The 18,251-nt window shown below is 40.3% G+C and overlaps 2 protein-coding genes and 1 non-coding gene across 6 annotated transcripts in view; 1 reads left to right on the forward strand and 2 right to left on the reverse strand.

Moving 5' to 3' along the window:
- Positions 1-1,652: 1,652 nt before the first annotated feature.
- On the reverse strand, positions 1,653-9,942 carry wfs1a (Wolfram syndrome 1a (wolframin)). Of its 3 annotated transcripts, none has more exons than XM_025058850.1 (13): positions 9,792-9,942; positions 8,308-8,821; positions 7,818-7,897; positions 6,473-6,617; positions 6,215-6,388; positions 5,917-5,994; positions 5,714-5,841; positions 5,492-5,626; positions 5,069-5,314; positions 4,335-4,613; positions 3,682-3,845; positions 3,533-3,558; positions 1,653-3,142 (listed from the first exon to the last, which is right to left on the reverse strand). In XM_025058850.1, the coding sequence occupies exons 2-13, from the start codon at positions 8,813-8,815 to the stop codon at positions 2,382-2,384; spliced, it is 2,724 nt and encodes a 907-aa protein (XP_024914618.1). In that variant the 5' UTR covers positions 8,816-8,821; positions 9,792-9,942; the 3' UTR covers positions 1,653-2,381. The 3 variants fall into 3 exon arrangements, with proteins under 3 accessions (XP_024914618.1, XP_024914617.1, XP_008315215.1); XM_025058849.1 differs by having other exon boundaries at positions 3,488-3,558; XM_008316993.3 differs by having other exon boundaries at positions 1,653-3,558.
- A 458-nt stretch (positions 9,943-10,400) lies between these two features.
- Positions 10,401-10,482, reverse strand: trnas-cga (transfer RNA serine (anticodon CGA)). Its single transcript has one exon. It is a non-coding gene; the product is annotated as a tRNA-Ser (tRNA).
- A 293-nt stretch (positions 10,483-10,775) lies between these two features.
- The window catches only part of crmp1 (collapsin response mediator protein 1), an 8,670-nt gene continuing 1,194 nt past the window's right edge, over positions 10,776-18,251 (forward strand). The window contains exons 1-11 of one of the 2 annotated variants that reach the window (XM_008316994.3): positions 10,776-11,606; positions 13,082-13,170; positions 13,313-13,497; positions 13,594-13,758; positions 13,994-14,055; positions 14,864-14,944; positions 15,478-15,546; positions 15,656-15,776; positions 15,870-16,026; positions 17,322-17,463; positions 17,542-17,712. In XM_008316994.3, the coding sequence (XP_008315216.1) occupies positions 11,268-11,606; positions 13,082-13,170; positions 13,313-13,497; positions 13,594-13,758; positions 13,994-14,055; positions 14,864-14,944; positions 15,478-15,546; positions 15,656-15,776; positions 15,870-16,026; positions 17,322-17,463; positions 17,542-17,712 (1,581 nt within the window). In that variant the 5' untranslated portion in view covers positions 10,776-11,267. Of the gene's footprint in view, positions 11,607-12,062; positions 12,346-13,081; positions 13,171-13,312; positions 13,498-13,593; positions 13,759-13,993; positions 14,056-14,863; positions 14,945-15,477; positions 15,547-15,655; positions 15,777-15,869; positions 16,027-17,321; positions 17,464-17,541; positions 17,713-18,251 lie in introns of those variants that run through there. The other variant, XM_008316995.3, reaches the window with a different exon arrangement.

Below are 18,251 nucleotides of genomic sequence, written 5' to 3' on the forward strand. Positions count from 1 at the left end.
GGAGAATGCACGGATATTTACCCCTCTCTCATCGCCCTATTCACTTTGCAATAATAGCACTAACAAAACACAGCTGGGCAGTATTCCTGCTTTAAAACATGACCTCTTATTCTGCAAACGACTCTCATGTATGCACTCTTTTTACTGTTAGCTGTAAATAATGTTTTTTTTTAAAGATCAGATTCGATCAGATTCCCAGAAAGATGAAGAGTAAAAAGAAAGAATGTCGTATAAAAAAATTGTGAAACATTTCTACTTTTAAGAAATGCTGCAGTATTGGAACCTACAGTATGTGTGTACTTAAGTATTACTGGCACTAGAGGGGGAGGAGGCTGTGCACAAATCACCTGTTATTGTTTACTCGTGTATATGAAGCCTGTGAGCTGGACTTTAGTTGCTTTACTTCACAGCAGGCTGTCGGCACAGAGCCCTCAGAAAAACTCACACTCGGCCGCGGAATAATTTGGAAGTGAATGTAATTTCTTCTTCCTTTTTTTAATATTTCTTTGAAGTGAACAGTTACTGGTGCATGAACACATCTTCAGTGAGGTCTCATACAATCAACACAACATCAAACTCCAAGCACATGAACGAGGCTGTAGCTCCGGCTGGTTGAAGTTTAAATGGGCCGAGGTTGTGTAACGTGTTCAGAGTCAGTCGTCATCATCAGTGCAATAGCTCATCGTGTACATAGTATTATTAAAACATTTATGTCGAGAATCTACTGCATTATAGTTTCAAACCGTCGTCATACCATATACCTCACAGTGCAACTTGGTGGACACACCAGAGTGTACAGCAGTAAGGTGGTTTCTACATAACGTGACCTGGTGGAGATTTGATCGTCTACAGTGAAGTGTGTTTTTTCCAAGTGACCTTGGCCCTGACGGGGTTATCGTAGGTGGTCTGAATGTGTAACTGTAGCACGTGGAGTAAAATTATTATAACAGAAGTGGAAATTGTCAAGTGTGTTTTGAACTCTCAAATTGTCTTTTGGATTCACAACAGTTCACAAAACCGTTTTTTGCACTTGTTTCAATCTAATGTTTAAATACGCTTTTTGTGTTTTAATCATCACTGTTCTTCACGGTTGTTTTACCAGTGGGTGAAAGAGAGAGAGTTTTCTAATGATGAAAATGACAGCGCAAGACGAAACGGCTAAATCTTGCAGAGGCGAGCTGTAGTTTAGAGCTAATCATTTGTAAACACATATCCACCCACTCATAGAAGCCGTGCAAAGATTTGTGTTCAGCAGAGCATGGCGTCATTACTCAGTGCTACTAGCCTGTATATCTATCATGCTTTCAAAATAGACAAATCTAACAGTGCGAAAACATAACTCAAGTGAGATGAATGGAAGGAACGCACATCAATAAATGAAGAGAATACCTGTCAAAGTGTGTGGCGTTGTTTCGTGTCTGTGGTGAACTGGATCCTAACGACCCAAATATTATCAGACAATAAATCATTCACGGTGCATTTTGTTTTTTTGTTTCCAGTCAAGCATTTTAATAATTGTAAACATGCCACCGTCGCTCACGTCAGCAGTTTCATTCTCAGGCACAGCTGCGGCTGCTGCACATACACAAGTGTTTAAAAACACAGATTTTTGGCAACTCTTTTTTTTCCAGTCACGTGATTGCAGCACTGCTGCACATACACAAGTGTTTAACAACACAGATTTTTGGCAACTCGAGACTTTTTTTTCCAGTCACGTGATTGCAGCTGTTAAAGGTTGAAAAACACTGCTTTAGGTTTTGTCACTGTATTAAAGGGTTGTTTTTTTTCCTAACTGAAGATTTTCTACCGAAAATAACAAAAAGGAAAATTGCAATAGATTTACAGGGTGGGGTCAATAAATTATCACATCAGGCCATTCTGAAGTCAATTTGTGCTAAAATTACACCCGCCCTTTGCTGTTTCCTTAGAAACTTTTGCAGTAAGAGATTTGGTTTTGGGTGCAGCTACCAGTGCTCTGCTAATAGGGTCAGAAAACGTACCCTTAATTATGATATAAATCACTGATAAAAAAATCGTCAAAAAACAGGGTTTAAGACAAAAAATAAAAATTCAATTAAAACGAACGAACAAAAATAAATATTGAAAATGCGCTAATGCAAGCACAAATATAATTATGTATGGTGCTTACTAACATTAAATATACATGTAAGAAAGTGTACATGAATATGTAAAGAGGAGAAGCAGTAACACAGGACGGCCTTCTTACATGTACTGTGTGAACACACAGGATGATCCAGCTCAGTACTGGTTCTTGATAATTTAGAGTAAATTCAGGGATTTATAAAATGTTTGTAAACTTGGCTTTAAAAAAATAGTGTGTTTTTTTTTTACTCCATCCATTTGTTCAGGCTCCAATTTTCCTAGGCACTGATGTTTGCAGACAGAAAGGGAGCAAAGAAAAAGTCAAATCCAAACTTCAACGCTCTCATCGTGGTACGTCTCCAGTTTCTCTCGATCTTCACCTGCCGTCCTCCAGTGAACGCTGAAGACACACAGTCCAGACAATCAATGGCCTTCAACTCAAAGGCCGGTGCCTTGGCTCCGAGACGACCCTCCAGCTTGGTGCTGAACTCTACCATGTTTCCGGGGTTTAGATTCAGCAGAACTTGTCTGAACTCGTTGCTGGCCATTAGTAATACGTCCTTGGTCGGGTCATCGGCCTGGACCATCCCCACCGTCACCTCAAACCTGAAACTGTCAAAGCGCTTCACGTGGCAAGTGTGTTTTGCCAAAGCTTTGATCTGACACAGCTCTTCTTCTTCATGAATTCGCAGCAGCGTGGTCAGTGAATGGTGTGACGGTTCCATACCAGCTGCCAAGTCTGCTGCCGTTTGGTTTGTAACAGTGACATTTTTTGGCTCACATTTGGGATACGTCTCTCCATAAAGGCACCGCAGCCAATCACCTATGAATTTAGGCAAAATGTTAATGACCGACTGCGGCCCATTTTCTGTTTCAGCCACACGGACATGCTTGAAACGTCCAGTCCACGTGACTCTGTGTCCATAAAGGTGGCTACAGAAGATCTGAGTCTGGGCCATTCCTTTAGTTTCCCAGGCGGGTGGGCCACATGCCTGGCTGTACTGGTTCCAAGTCAGAGTGGAATTATACACCTTCTCCCCTTCAGCGTGGTAAACATAGATGGAGAAAACAAAGACCACCATGAAGATGCAGAGCAGGATGAGTTTGACGGGGCCGCGGTGAGTCAGTGAGCGGAACACATCCAAGATGGACGTGCTGAAACGTGTCCAGAGACGCAGGGTGACAGGAATAGCACATATGACCAGAGTCACAATCACCTTTGTCAACTCGAGCTCCAGGAACCATTTAAAGAGCTGAATAAAGAGCATAATGAAAAGACCCAACACCAGAATGGGCAGCGCAAACAGCAGGAGAAAGTAGGCCACGCAGGTGCGGAGGAGACCAATAACAGAGGAATTCTGGAGGAGAACAACAGAGAACTCACACCACATAAAGCAGACCAGATATGGAACCAAGAAGCAGTAAGTACCCCTGAAACCACGCGTTTTGGCCATGCTGAGGATGAAAACATAAAAGAAAATGGCAATTTAGTTATTTATCGAGGTCAAGATACAGAAATAAATTCAGAAATACCACTCACTTTGATGCTGAACACATATTTCAGACGAAGCCTCTCACCTGAAGAATAAGTAGAACAGGTAGACATACAGCAGACAGGGCAGACTCAGCTTCAGTACCACAGACTCCCCTAAAGGCAGCGTGGCGAAGGTGTGTCCCAAAAAACGAAGCGCAGTCATGTTCTTTGGCAAAAACTGGGTCAGGCTGCAGAGGGATGACGCAACCTGGAATTACAAAAAAGAAACCACTTATCTTTGATTTTAAATTTAGGGTTTGTCACATTAACAAAGACTGAAGATTGTAAAGACTTAAGAAAAAAAAAACAAGGTTGAAAATATATCCAGATTAACTTTGTTTATGTAAACCATAAATTAAGAAGTTTCTCCAAAGCACACAGGAGCACTGCCATCTTCTGTATTTATTTTAATAGACTGTCTTAGTGTCACCTTTGCAAGTGGTATAATTTCTTATCTTCTTATCTTAATTTCTCTATGTTTACCTGTAAAAAAACAACACTTTACACCACCTCAAATCAAAATAATGTATTCTTTTTACACATCAGCTTCTATTTCCATAGAAATATTAATAAAAGCATGACTTTGACTTGTTGTGTCTTTCCTATATTCAGTGGATTTTTCCCAGCATCTAACACCCAATGTGTTTCCTATAAATGCTGTTCAACAGTTTCACACCAGCACGGTTGACCCCCTGACCTCTATGACCAATGCTTGTCGAGCATACATTGCAGCAGTTGGGCTTAGGCTCATGTAGCTGACGGCGGTAAAGAAGATGGCCACTGTGGAGAGCTCAGAACAAGGGATCCAGCCTTTGTCAGCAACAGGGAATGAGAAAATCACAAAAAAGACAGAGATGATAAAGTAGAAGTATTGTTCCAGATTGTTCAGGCCAAAGTTGGTCTCTGCCTGCTCCACATCCAGGCTGGGTTCAAACCGAGTCAGCAAAGACGTCAGGGCACTGAAGTTCTCCCACGTCTGGAAAAAGGGGGAAAGGAAAAGCACACAGTGATTGTAGAGTTAAATATTGTTTGTAAAAGAAAACAACAGGTTCATAATCAGCATAATAATAATAAAATGAGATTTAACATAAAAATATATATTTAAAAATGTAGTCATTTTAATGCATGGGCAGAATCACCAAGTTGATATTTACAAAAATAATATGTAAATATATTATTATAGATAGAATATACAGGCATAGTTATAGATATGCACAGACATAAATATACACATATGTTTATATGCATACATATACACACATACAAATACACATACATTATATATGGTGTATGTGTGTATGTGTATATATATATTTTTTATTTTTCATTTGACTTGTGATTTCACTGAAAAGGCTGGGCTACACTTACCTTACTGCTCTTAAAAACACGCAGTGACTTGTGATTTCATTGAAAAGGCTGGGCTACATTTACCTTACTGCTCTTAAAAACACGCAGCGTGCAGATGATCATGGAGATGAAGGAGAGGTAGAACACTAGCAGTGGGATGACAAACGCAAACAAGTCCACCGTCAAGTTGCTAATGATGAAAAAGAAAATAAGTGCATTGACGTGTTGCGTGGGGATGATGGTGCTCAACCACTGGACACCAGCCCGGGATGCCCAGTCAACCAGGTGCTCTTTAGCATCCATAAAGGTGTGCAATGGGTACTGCAGCATCTAAAGTTAAAAAAAAACAACAACAAAAAAACATGAACATGTAAAAACATTTCAGGAATCTTTTTACAACCTATGTTTAACAACCATGCCCTCTGGTGGTTTGCAGTTGAAATCTACTTCCTGGTCTTTATTTTAAACAATATGGTGACATCCGTAACTTATTATAACTGCTCATACCGTTATGCGTGACATGTCCATGGCTCTCCTCATGGCCCCGGTTCGTTCTGTGTCCAACATCATCCCCCCTCCACCGAAACTCCAAGGAATTTTGGGTGACTTCTTGCAATGGGATGAAACAGACTGACGCCTGTGCTACACACACACACACAAACGTAAAATATATAAAAGTAAAGAACATTCTAACAATAAATGTATGTTTTTCGAAGTCTGGTCTTTTACCTCATCACTACTATCCTGACGCTCAAAGCTTTCTCTCTGGTCTGGCCTAACATTTTGAGAGGGGACAATGCCTTGTGCATAGTTTTTTGTCATCTCAACAAAGTCGTCCAGGTCCACAAGCTGTTTGGCTGAGAGAAAACAACGCCAAGAGTCAGATCCACATTTAACATGAATGTCTTCCTTCTCTCCTGGTGGAAACTTACACTCGTTGATGACCATGTTTTCTAACACTCTCTGTGTCTGGCCTGTGGTTGGACTTGGAATCTTGCTTGCATTGCCACCTAATGGTGAGGGAGGACAACAGCAACAGCAAGTTTACAAACACTCTGCACTGCATGCTTGCATGTAACGTGATATCTCTATGACAGCTGCAAATGCTAAAATCACAAAGGGGAATAGATGATATATTTAACAGCGATGATGACCATCATGTGGCAGCAGACCACCACATAGTGAACGCTCTGTAGTATTCCAGATAGGGTTGCTTTAGGGGCCTCCTACCTGGTACTGCATTGACCTGGCTGACATTTTCCAACATCTCAGACATGGCCACCTTGTTTTTCCTCTCTGGGTTGAGTTTAAGGAACATCATCCTTGCCGCTTTGCGTACTGTCCGTTCAAACTTACTCTCTGTTGATAACTTGCGCACATCAGCCTCATTCTCTGAAGTAATTCCTGGCAAAACAGAACACAGATGAGACAAAAGAAAATTGATAAACACAAAAATAATTCTACCCTCATTGATTTGTTTGTCTTTACCTGTTCTCTGAACCCAGCAGCGCTGCAGTGCTTTTGCTGCATTTTTTTTGCCCTGTTTAGCTGCTTTAATCAGCCAATTAACGGCAAGAACATTATTTTGCTCCGGGTCCTTCTCCTTAGCAAGAATTAGATAGTGCTGACCCAGCTGAAATGAAAGAGATGCAGAAAATTTTATTTCAGCCCAGACGTCCAGCTGCTGACTGTAATGGATTATCTTATACATCTAGAATTCTAGGTATCACATCCAGTTATGTGTCTTTTTTTTTTCTTTCTCATTATATTAATTGTTTTTGTTTCTCTCTGGTCACTGACCTCCCACCCTCCTGTGCTCCCCACCTGTGAACCTCCTCCTCCCCTAATGTGTCTCACTTGTGTCTTTTTATTTTCCTGTCCCTTCTGTATATTATAAATCATTATAAATGTAATTAATATGTATTTATAATAATATAATTAATATTTATTATATTATACATCATCATATTAATTGTTGTTATATTACATCATACATACATTATGTACATTAATATCAAGGTCAAGGTCAAGGTCAGCTTTATTGTCAATACCTTCACATGTACAGAACATACAGAGGTATCGAAATTACGTTCCTCGCCTATTATATATTATATATAGCCTCCCTTCTGTTATTTTCTAAGTGAAGGTCCTATTAATATTATATATAGCCTACCTTCTGTTATTTTCTAAGTGAAGGTCCAATCATTGTCTGTCCTTTTAATCTCATCTTTGTGTTTCAACCTGTGTTCGTGTTGAATGAACAATATTTTTACATGGCAGAGATTTTTCGTCAGAGATTTGTTTTGTTCTAGCTACAACAAAACTGACAGACTACAGTTGGCTTTGCCTCTTTTTCAGTTAGCCACAGTTTTGACTGTGTGGAGCAAAGGCCTTAATATGTATCAAGTGACTGATTGCTATTTTTTACTGTCCAGGCTTCTTAAATTTAAATTCTCTCAGACTCAATTGCAAATACAGCTGTCTGTATTCAAATAGGATCTGCAAAAAGCTCAGTGTTCATGTGACAACATGCAGTTTAATAAAACTCTCCTCCTGCCTCAAAGTCTTACCTATATGTGAATAATTATCATGAGATATTATATACATTTCATATTATATTTATTCATTAGGTTCCAAAATGCACTGGTCCCAGTGATTTAAAAACATAAATGAGTTTGAATCTGTGTATCCTTTTCAAAATGTGGTATCAGCTTCCAAAAGGCCAAAAATAGAAGCCTGCTCTAACGACCAGACTGAATGACTCAGCCTGAAACATCCAGAGTCAACCAGCAGGACTAGAAACTATTCCAAGTTTGAACACGTTTTCACTTGCCTGTGTCTGAGCCGTTGCGTCTCCTGATTGGGCCTTCGTTTCAATCTGCTCCACTGTTAAATCCTCCTCAGGCTCTTCATCTGAGTGGAGGAAATATTTTCTTTTTAATTTGTGTAAAAAAAAAACCACCTCAGTATTATGCATGCAGCACATTCTTAGATAGGTGGAGGAGCAAAGACAAAGTAATAAGTTCTATTCATGGAGTTTCTGTCATCAGTACCTAAAACCGAGTATAAAAGGAGCATCCACCATCCACCATTTTCTTCCCAACAGCAGTGGTTGTTAATTCAGGATAACAAAGAAGTTAAATATAATGTATAATGCATAAACTGTTGTGCAATTAAATATGCTACAACAAACAAACATAGGGCTGTTTATGGAAGTCTTTGTCATTTACAACTGTCCACTGATGCTGCAAAATCTTTTTGCCCCGCTTCCTCACATTAATAAAACGTATTTATGTAGGAAACATAATTAAGGGCGTTCTTACCTTCATCCTCATCATGGGTGTCCTCTTCCTCTGCTTTCCTTAGTCTTTCCTGCATTATCACCCGCTTTGCCATGGAGACAAAGATTTTCTTAGGTGCAGTAGAGGACGTATCAGGTGCAGAAGATGAAGAAGCAGAAGGATCCATCGCTCGGTCACCTGCTGAAGCAGGAGGTGCAGCTGTCAGCTTGGAAACGGCTGAGGGTTTGGTGATCTGAGCGGACGACTGATCAGCAGGAGTGCTGGCTGGTGTTTTGTTAGAGTCTGGTTCTGAGGCAGATTCAGAGGGCAACGCAGCAGATATTAGCCCTGGTTCATTGGTGGTTGGTTGGATGGATTTCTTGGCTTTTGTCTGTGATTCAGTGGAAGCTGATGAGCCGTGCTCCTGAGGAGGGGCAGTAGAAGGGTTACTGGAGACCACTGAGGGACGACCACGTTTATGGGAGGTAAGTGGTGGCCTCTCCATGACAGAAGCTGTTGGTGTTGATGGTATATCCTTCTTTAGGTCCATTTAGTCCTGTGAAGGAAAAAATGGAAAGTCAAGACCTTTCTTATAAAAACAGTTCCAGAAAAGTTGCTGGGATAAAAAAACTAAACTTGAAACTTGAAAAATGATTAAAAAAATACTTGTTACGCTTTAATACACTTTGACACCAAAAAAGCATATTTTTATGGATCCCATAGTTTAAAATTACAAGTTAGAGTGTTAACTATGAAAGGTGAAAATTAAAAGTATCTATGTATACAGACTTCATTAGTGTCCTCGTCATATCGATCCTAACACATTTGAAGCTCGTACTGATATAACCACTAATACTAGAATATTAAAGCTTAGATATTACACCTATCTTTTCTACATAGGCATTTAACCAGGACCTTTTTAGGCTCTTACTTTGCAGGAATTACAAACAAATGTATTTATTAAGTATATAGTATACATAGAACTGTCTTCAAACCAGATCTGTCCCTTTTTTAATGTCTGGTGCATTATGAAGACAATAACAACTACAGACTGTTGAGCAGCTCAGGTTTTATATGCAGACAGAGGAAAAAAACCCTGCTATTCTCACTTCTCAAACAAACCAAAATTACACCTGTTTTACAATTTTAGGAGAGCGATTTTTTTTAAATGTTACAATTTAACTGTATCATTTAAATGTTGTTATACATTCGTAAAAATAGAAAGTAGATTATTTCTCCTGAGGCAGAGATTTTATTTACCACGTGGCTAATTTGGGTTAACATAAATCATGTGGATTTTAGACAGAAAAAAAATGCCATGTAGCAAAACAAAGAGGTAAATAAAGACAACCCAAAGACTAGTTTAAATAATATTAACGTAAACATTCTTTTATTGTTTGCAACAGTGGTCTCTGTGTCGAACTTTACAAGCAGACTTTAAAACCAGAGACCACCTGTAGTCAGTACAATGACGGTATGTACTTGCACCTAATCAGCACTAAAGCAGTGTAGACCTTTAAACTTACCTGATAATTGAGTTAAAAGTATTTTTCGACGGTGTTTAAATACAACTTCTGTGTCCCATGCTTGACTTCGTTTACTTCCACCCCGCCCCATGAAACCAGAGACAACTGACTGGCTGCTCTCTCACGCCTACGGTCTATAAACGACGCTGAACTCTAAGACCCGCCCGTCTCAAAATAGACGCCTCCCCAGTGAGGGAGATAAACGTCACTCAAAACATCCGACTAATCTGATTGGTGATTTGTTTTTCCTTGCCTCGCACACCTTTGTTGCCTAAAATAAATTTCTAATAATTATGGAACATTCCATCCATATATAAAGAGTTCTGCTTCATGTATCTTTTGTATTTAAAAAAGTGATTACTTAATATTTCTATTTTAATTATAGATATAATTATATTATTAGCACAAATTAGCTACGATTTGATCATTGTGTAATGTATTAAAATGGTTTTCAATAAAGACCACCAAAGTACACTAAGGATATTGCACGTAGAGGGTCTGAGAGTAACTACTGTAGTGCAGCATCTCAAGGATGACTGTTGCTGTTGTAGTGATTTAAACCTGGGAAATGTAGGTAATAGACCATGACGTCATCAAACTGTAAAAAGTCGTCACGAACAGGATTCGAACCTGTGCGGGGAAACCCCATTGGATTTCGACTCCAACGCCTTAACCTCTCGGCCACCGTGACACATCAGCACAAACTTTAAAATGTTATCAATCAATGAACAGCTTTAGTACAATAAGATTTTAACTGGATTGACGTATGGATTTAACAATTGTTTACTGAAGACTAACCACACAAAAACATTAATTTATATATATATATATTTTCTACATTTACATTTTTATTTTAAGCCACCCAATCGACTGTGAGTGTTAATATTATACAGTTTTTTTTACATTATACATAATTATATGCATATGTACTGTATATTAGGGAAATTTAAAGTGAGGTCCAGTTGTTGTTTTTTTTTTTTTCATTCTAAACAGTTTAGTCTAAGACATTAGGCTATCCTGGAATTTTTTCTGTGAAATGTGTTTTGTAGGTAATGGGAAGACAGATGTAAATAACTCACACTGAATATTCTCAACTCGATTATTGCTGCTGTTTAGGCTTAAAACGAACACACAACAGTCCTCTGTCACCCCCACCCCCACATTTATTCATGATAGAGGTCCTTACAAAGGAAACAAAAGAAGAAGATCAGCTCCGATTCCTTTAAACATTACTCAACATCACATCATTGCTCTCTGCCAAACTGGAGCACTGTAGAATTCCACTGGGTTTCGTGTCTCTCATCGTCTCTCTGCGCGTGTGTGTGTGTTCTAAGACACAGTAGTGCTTTTCACTGTTCACTCTCTTTGCAGCATCGAATGAGCGTGCACGCCCGTGTCTGACCCGGTTACAAGGCAGAAAGACTTCGCCATCCCTCCAAATTTAGGGAAGTGTCTCCTTCCTTCCTGGTGAACATCATGTCTGACTGCAGAAGACAGTGGAACCGGGAGGATGAGCTTCCTGTCTACCTGGCAGGGCCGGTCACCACAGGACACAACCACCGAAAATCCTACGGGATGTTCAGCTCTGTGGAGGGGGCTTTTGAGAGCAAGACCATAGACTTCGATAACTACGCTGTGGGCAGGAAAGGGAGCCGCACCCCGAGAAATAGGAGCACCGAGAGGATTTTGGACAACGGTGAAAACACCAGCAAGACACCCACCCAGACCCGGCCACAATCAGTGAGCAGCTCGCCCAGACATGATGCGGACAGTAGAACCATACATTCATCGCCGAAAAAAGGCTCTGATGGAGAGGTAAGACTGACAATTTGACTCCATGGACCGTTTACCATTTTTACTGTCTTTAATGTTATGTATTTGACTGTGTCATATAACGCCTTAAAGTCAAGTTCTTATTCCTAGAAAACTATAATTTACTATTGTTTTATAGAATTTAAATAAAACACAATTTGCATATTAGAGAAATCCACACTGTAGGAAACATTGCTTTAGGTTTCTGGACTAAAGCGATCGGAATAAATAAAACAAGTACTGCATATAAACTCCCAGTGCTGTTTCATCTTTATTTAATGTTGAGTTGCAGTACTCATGGATCATGCGCATGGTAATGAGTCGGTGGTGCTGAAACGGACAGCGACAGATTCGCCTCCTATAGTTTGCATGCTCTCTCTCCCTCTCTCTCTCTCTCTCTCTCTCTCACTCTCTCTCTCCCACTCTCTCTACTTCTCTATGTGTTTGTCGCTTAGGCTGTGAGGGCGCCACCAACAGGTAGAAGCCGTGTCTTAAAAACCTCATCCCAGTATTATACCTGTCCTTCGCCATACGCGCTTAACGCGTGGTGACGCAGACGCCAAGCGGCGGATTCGTCGTCTCGTTCCCATTCTCTCACAAACACACAAGGGGGCGTACAGAGCTGAGCTTTGTTTACAGACGTCATTAAAAAGCCGCTGCTAAATATTGACTCTCTGTGATCAGTGCGACGGAGGAGAGAATGTCTGAGACCAATCACCAGGGAAAGAACGGTGACCTCACGGTAAGAGACCCAGCGGCCTGGTCGTCTGACAGCGGCTTGTGTGCAAATCACTGCCGGCCGTTAATGCTGGTATAAAGATGGGATTCCGTTTAACTAACACTCCTTCTCCATGTGTTAATACATGCAAGACGTGGCAGTTGTCTGTGTCTGTACGTCAAATCCAGTGTGTACTCTCGTCCTGGATTGGACGACATACTGTAATCTAGCCGCCTGTCAGAGGGATTAGCCCGGTAGACTTGACAGTCGATTCAGAGCTGGCACAGGGAACAATGGTTGGTTTTATACATCTCATATGGTGTAAGGCTGCTGTGAACAATGGTGCATCTTCTTAAAGAGAAATCCTAGAATGGTGAGCTTCACTATCGAGGAACAGAATATTTGATATTTTAAACAGGTGGTTTATATGGTTTATATACAGTCGTACCGTTCAATGCAATATTAATTTAAATGCAGAATACAATCCAGTTATCAATTTGCTTAATTATGTTGACACAAATGTCATACTGAAACTATGACTAATCACGTTACCATGACTGGCTGTATATACATCCCTCCATTTTCTTTACCTGCTTTTTAGCATATTTGAAATTTCTTAATTGTAATCTTTTATTTTATTGAGACAAATGCGTCTGTAATTTTTTTTTGTAAGTGACATGAGTGAAAGATAACCATAAATATCACCAATGTTAACATGCACTTCTTAACTTATTCTCTTTTTTCTATTTTACCAATGCAGGGTGACAAGTTGTTAATCAGAGGAGGACGGGTGGTCAATGACGACCAGTCTTTCTATGCAGATGTCTACATTGAGGATGGGCTCATCAAGTACGTATTGAACAAGATTCAAAATATATCTGATGCTGGAAAAATACATGAATTTACTCAAATTACTTTAATTTCTCATTTTATTTGTGGTTCCCATCTCCTCACCGTTAACCCTTTCCATCACCCTCCTAATCACTGACAGGGAGGTGGGCGAGAACCTGGTTGTTTCAGATGGAGTCAAAGTGATTGAGGCCAACGGTCGACTGGTGATACCAGGAGGTATAGATGTGAACACCTGTCTGATGAGGCCCTACCTGGGCACCAAGCCGGTTGATGATTTCCTGCTGGGCACCAAAGCTGCCCTTGCTGGAGGCACCACTATGATCAGTGAGTGTTGAAGGTGCTGATTAATGCAGTATCAAATGTATCCTGTGAAGTGTGAATCAGAAATATGTCAAGTTCTGGTACTTTTTCACCTCTCAGTTGACCATGTGACCCCTGAACCTGGAGGCAGTCTGCTGGCAGCATTTGAGCACTGGCAGGCATATGCAGATAGGACTGCGTGCTGTGACTATTCCCTGCATGTTGACATTCCTGAGTGGAATGACACTGTTAAAGATGAGTTGGAGCTGCTGGTGCAAGAGAAAGGTATACCGATTCCTGTTGTATTTCATGATACGTGAGCTATATGATATTTATGTTCATGCCCATTTAAGGGCATAATTTATTTTAATTAATTTTATTGATTGAACTCTTGTTATCTAGATGTACCATAAAATTTTATATTATAATATATTGTGGTGTCTGATTGTTTTTGATAATTTCGCTCATAACATATAATCTCTTTATCCTTAATATTTTTTTAAACCTCCTCTTATGTCAGGTGTTAACTCATTTCAAGTCTTCATGGCCTATAAGGATGTGTACCAGATGTCCAACTCCGAGGTATTGACTTAATTTTACTTTTTTAAATTTGTGAATTGATAATGATAGTGATAAAGAAGAAATGCAAAAGAATTAAACTAAACTAAACTTTTTAAGCAAATGAGTCAACTCATTTCACAGGGGTGCTGCTTAAAAACTTCCTGTCACCACTGGGTTTAAGTCTCACCCACAGAATATAAAGAAGTGACAGTTTGATAACTGAGCAGTTCTGGTGTGTCAACTATAAGCTGTTAATCAGACACAGCATTTCCAATCCATCAAGACCTTTGAAAACCAATACTACAAAGATGGAAAAAAAAAAGATGAATAATTTTATCCTAATGCTCATGTGGGGATGTGCCAGAAGTATTAAGTATAAAACCCCTGTCTTCACTGTTCAGTTTGATTTTACTGCACAAAGTACTTTCTGGCAGTTTTAAGATAAAACAGAGAGAAAACCAATGGTCCTGTCATGGTGACCAAAAGACCACTGTTTCTTGTGACTCTACTGGACGTCATCAGTGAAGAGAGACAAGATAATTGTATCCTTCTGTGTATACATCGCATGTTGCAATTATGTTCTCTGAGAAATTAAGATTACTCCAAGACTCCAAAAACAATTGTTATTTAATTCAGAGTCAGAATCAATGGACTGAAGCACTGGCCAGGGTGTTCTTTTGGAGGGCAACAGATAAAGGATAAAGTGTTTCAAGCTGGATGAATGAATTATTGATAAAGCCACAGCGGCTAAAATTATAAGTGAGTGCTGTTCAGACTCTTACAGGTAATTCTAACCCTGTCTTTCCCACTGTGTTCCTCCTTTTCTCAGCTCTATGAGGCCTTCACTTTCCTGAAGCAGCTGGGTGCAGTGGTTTTAGTTCATGCTGAAAATGGAGATCTTATAGCCCAGGTACAGCCTTAATAACTTCGTACTGCAGGGTGACCAGTACCTCAGCTAAACCTTAGTCAGCATTCGGATACCTTGAATTATGGCCAGTCTTTTGCCTTTATACATCTTCACAGTGGTAGAAAAAAAAGAAAGCCTGGTTGCATAACTCCCTGGCTCTCCACAGAGGAATGAAGTATTCTGCTCACACTGACTCTGCTGTAGTGACTCAGCAGGGCAGGTTTCATATAATATAATATTATATAATATAATATAAGTTTATAGATGTCAGTTTTCATGTACTTCATACATGTTAAAATCACATCCTCACATTAATGCAATGATTTTTTAATAATATACATAATGTGTTTATCTCTTTATCTATCTATGTATAATATATAAAATTTAACTAATTGACAGCTCATATATATATGCACAATTTAATTGATGCAATTTTGCTTTATATTATGTACGTACTACAGCTGAGGTGTCAATAAAGTAAATTTGGTTCTAGCTAAAGAAATAAACCGAGGAATACTTATTTCTTAACATTTTAGGAACAAAGAAAAATCCTTGGTTTGGGAATCACTGGACCTGAAGGCCTTCCTCTGAGTCATCCTGAGGAGGTGATGTAATACACTCTGACTGGCACTAGGAGCTGTAATCCCACTAAATAGTCTTTGTCGCTTTATTAAAACTCACACTAGTTTCCCGTCTCTGCTCGGTTCTGTGCAGCTGGAGGCTGAGGCAGTGTTCCGTGCAGTCACTCTGGGCAACTGTGTGAACTGCCCTGTCTACATCACCAGGGTGATGAGCAAGAGTGCTGCTGACATCATCACCCAGGCCCGCAGGAAAGGTCAGCCCACTTCTGGAAGCTGATTTCATCCTAACGACTCCTCCTGTGTTTATCGACATGTCTAAACATCTCTGACCTGTCTCCCGCCCACAGGCTGTGTCGTTTTTGGCGAGCCAATTACAGCTAGCCTAGCCACTGATGGTTCCTACTACTGGAGCAAAAACTGGGCTAAAGCAGCCGCCTATGTCACCTCTCCACCACTGAGTCCTGACCCCACAACTCCAGACCATCTTCACACACTTCTTGCTTGGTGAGTTCTAAAACATCTCAACAAAAGATGAATGTGAATGGGTTCAGCTGACTTCTACGTCTTCAGGGTTCAAGTGCAAAAACCTAATGAAATATATTTTCCACTGAACAATTTATAAAAAGTTTGCTAATTAATACAGACTAAGGACAAAGTTAAATGTCGGTGTAACCTCTGCACATTGTGAATCACATGACACCAAAGGACACAAGCGCAGATTCAGGAGCAGCTGAGATTGAACTTCTACCGTTTGTCCCAACACACTCATCTGTTATTCGTGCTCCAAACAGCTGCTGGTTGTGCACAAAGTCAGAACAGCTTCACAGATGGACGGAAGGTGAGATTCATGCATGAGAAGAGGTTAGGATAAAAAGGTGACAGGACATTCAAACTGGATGAAGCGCAGTGTAACCATTTTAAAGCAACATTAGTTATGTGATAGAATAATACGACAAAATATGGAATTATCACAGCTCAGAAAAAACGCTGTGCTCTTCTTAATGTCCCTGATTCCATAAATAGCAAAGGAACCAGAATGTGTCAGTATCTGTTTCCTTGGCTACCAGGTTCCTCCCCTCTTTATCATTTTCTTACTCCTCCCTGATCCTGAGCCCTCTCTATCTGTGCTGTCACTCCAGGGGTGGTAGCTGCTCGCTGTCCTGGTGCGTTTGCTGAAAAGACTGGAAAAAAGTGTTGGTTTTTCATTCTTTGATATAATGAGAGCAGCACATTTACGGAGGCCCACCTTCAGTATGGGAACTATTGTAGCAGCTCAGAGGATGTCTTTGGCAGTGGTTTATACCAAACACCTTAAATAAGTTAGTTTTGTATGAATCATGAAAAACAACAGTCAGGTTAATGCTTATTGCTTAACTTCTAACTACCTGCTGGAAAATCATAGTATTTACAGCCATGATAACAGCGACACTGTGGAACCAACTACACCTGGATTGACAGTCCTTACAACAAGACAAAAGAGAGTGTTAGGTGAGAGTCATGTGGGTGGGTGGTCTCACCTGAGGAACACAGCTGACGGTGTGTCTGTGGAGGAAACTCAGGTCTCCTCTGTTCGAGTCCACCAACCACTGAGGTGCTCTGAGCATTGCATGTCTCCACACACTGCTCCGCGGGCGTTTAAAGCCTGAACAGGCAGCTCTCTTGTGCTGTTGCATATGCTTCTAGTGTACAGGTTGAGGCAGTCCTCACTACACTGTAGGGAATAGAGATGATTTTTCAGCTTTTCTTGTCTTGGCAAACGCTAAGCTGCTATTTCTGTGTCATATTTCTCCTTCAAACAGTGGGGACCTCCAGGTGGTAGGCAGCGCTCACTGTGCGTACAGCACTTCCCAAAAGGCAATAGGCAAAGATGACTTCACCCTCATCCCAGAGGGAACCAATGGAGTGGAGGAGAGAATGATTTTTGTCTGGGACAAGGCTGTGGTGAGCGCAGAGGAAATCTGTACATCTCGTGTTTGGCTTTGAGCCCTTTGATTTCAACAAATATTTCTGGTCTCTCAGGCTATTGGGAAGATGGATGAAAACCAGTTCGTGGCAGTCACATCTACCAACGCTGCCAAAATCTTCAACCTGTACCCACGTAAGGGCAGGATAGCAGTGGGCTCGGATGCTGACGTCGTCATCTGGGATCCTGACAGTGTGAAAACCATCACAGCCAAGAACCAGCATTCGGTGAGTACTAGAAGAAAGCAGAAATATTGGTTAAGAAAAATTACAACAGAACGGCAGGATGGTAGAAAAAAAAAAAGGCTGGTTCACATTGACATTTCCAAAAGTGAGTAGAAACTTCCCTGATTTTTATTAGGGATTCAATGCGTAGTAGCTTGTGGCTAAATATTTAAATAAAATATATTTACTTCCTTCCTGCAGCCTCAGCCAATCATCATTAATACACAGCATCGAGGGGTGAAAGATGAAACTGTTTCCCAAAGACAGGTGTCAGAATCCTGGACCAATGAATCTGAAACATCCATTTAAAAAAGATATAAAATTTAACTTACATTTTCACTAGATGAACAGACCATAAATTTCCAAGCCCAGCTGCTACATTAAAATTCAGGAGAGTGTCCTCACTTTGACACTTTGCCTTCAGCAGGGTGACACAGTGCTATAATATCAAACAGTGGATGATGTATTCATCCTGATCTGACTCTCAAAACCTCTGCTCCCTACAGCTTCTGGTTTTGGGATTTTAACCCCTCTTTACCCCT

This window comes from Cynoglossus semilaevis, chromosome 9 (genome assembly GCF_000523025.1).
Source record: "Cynoglossus semilaevis isolate Cse_v1.0 chromosome 9, Cse_v1.0, whole genome shotgun sequence".
Lineage (NCBI taxonomy): Eukaryota > Metazoa > Chordata > Actinopteri > Pleuronectiformes > Cynoglossidae > Cynoglossus > Cynoglossus semilaevis.

What these genes read in the sequence shown, in the direction of transcription:
- wfs1a (XM_008316993.3), bottom strand. Translation starts at nt 8,815, where the DNA reads ATGGACCTAAAGAAGGATATACCATCAACACCAACAGCTTCTGTCATG. An exon ending in CACCCATGATGAGGATGAAG is followed by an intron (nt 7,898 to 8,307) that starts GTAAGAACGCCC and finishes TCCTCCACTCAG; the next exon opens with ATGAAGAGCCTGAGGAGGAT. An exon ending in ACGCAACGGCTCAGACACAG is followed by an intron (nt 6,618 to 7,817) that starts GCAAGTGAAAAC and finishes CTTTCATTTCAG; the next exon opens with CTGGGTCAGCACTATCTAAT.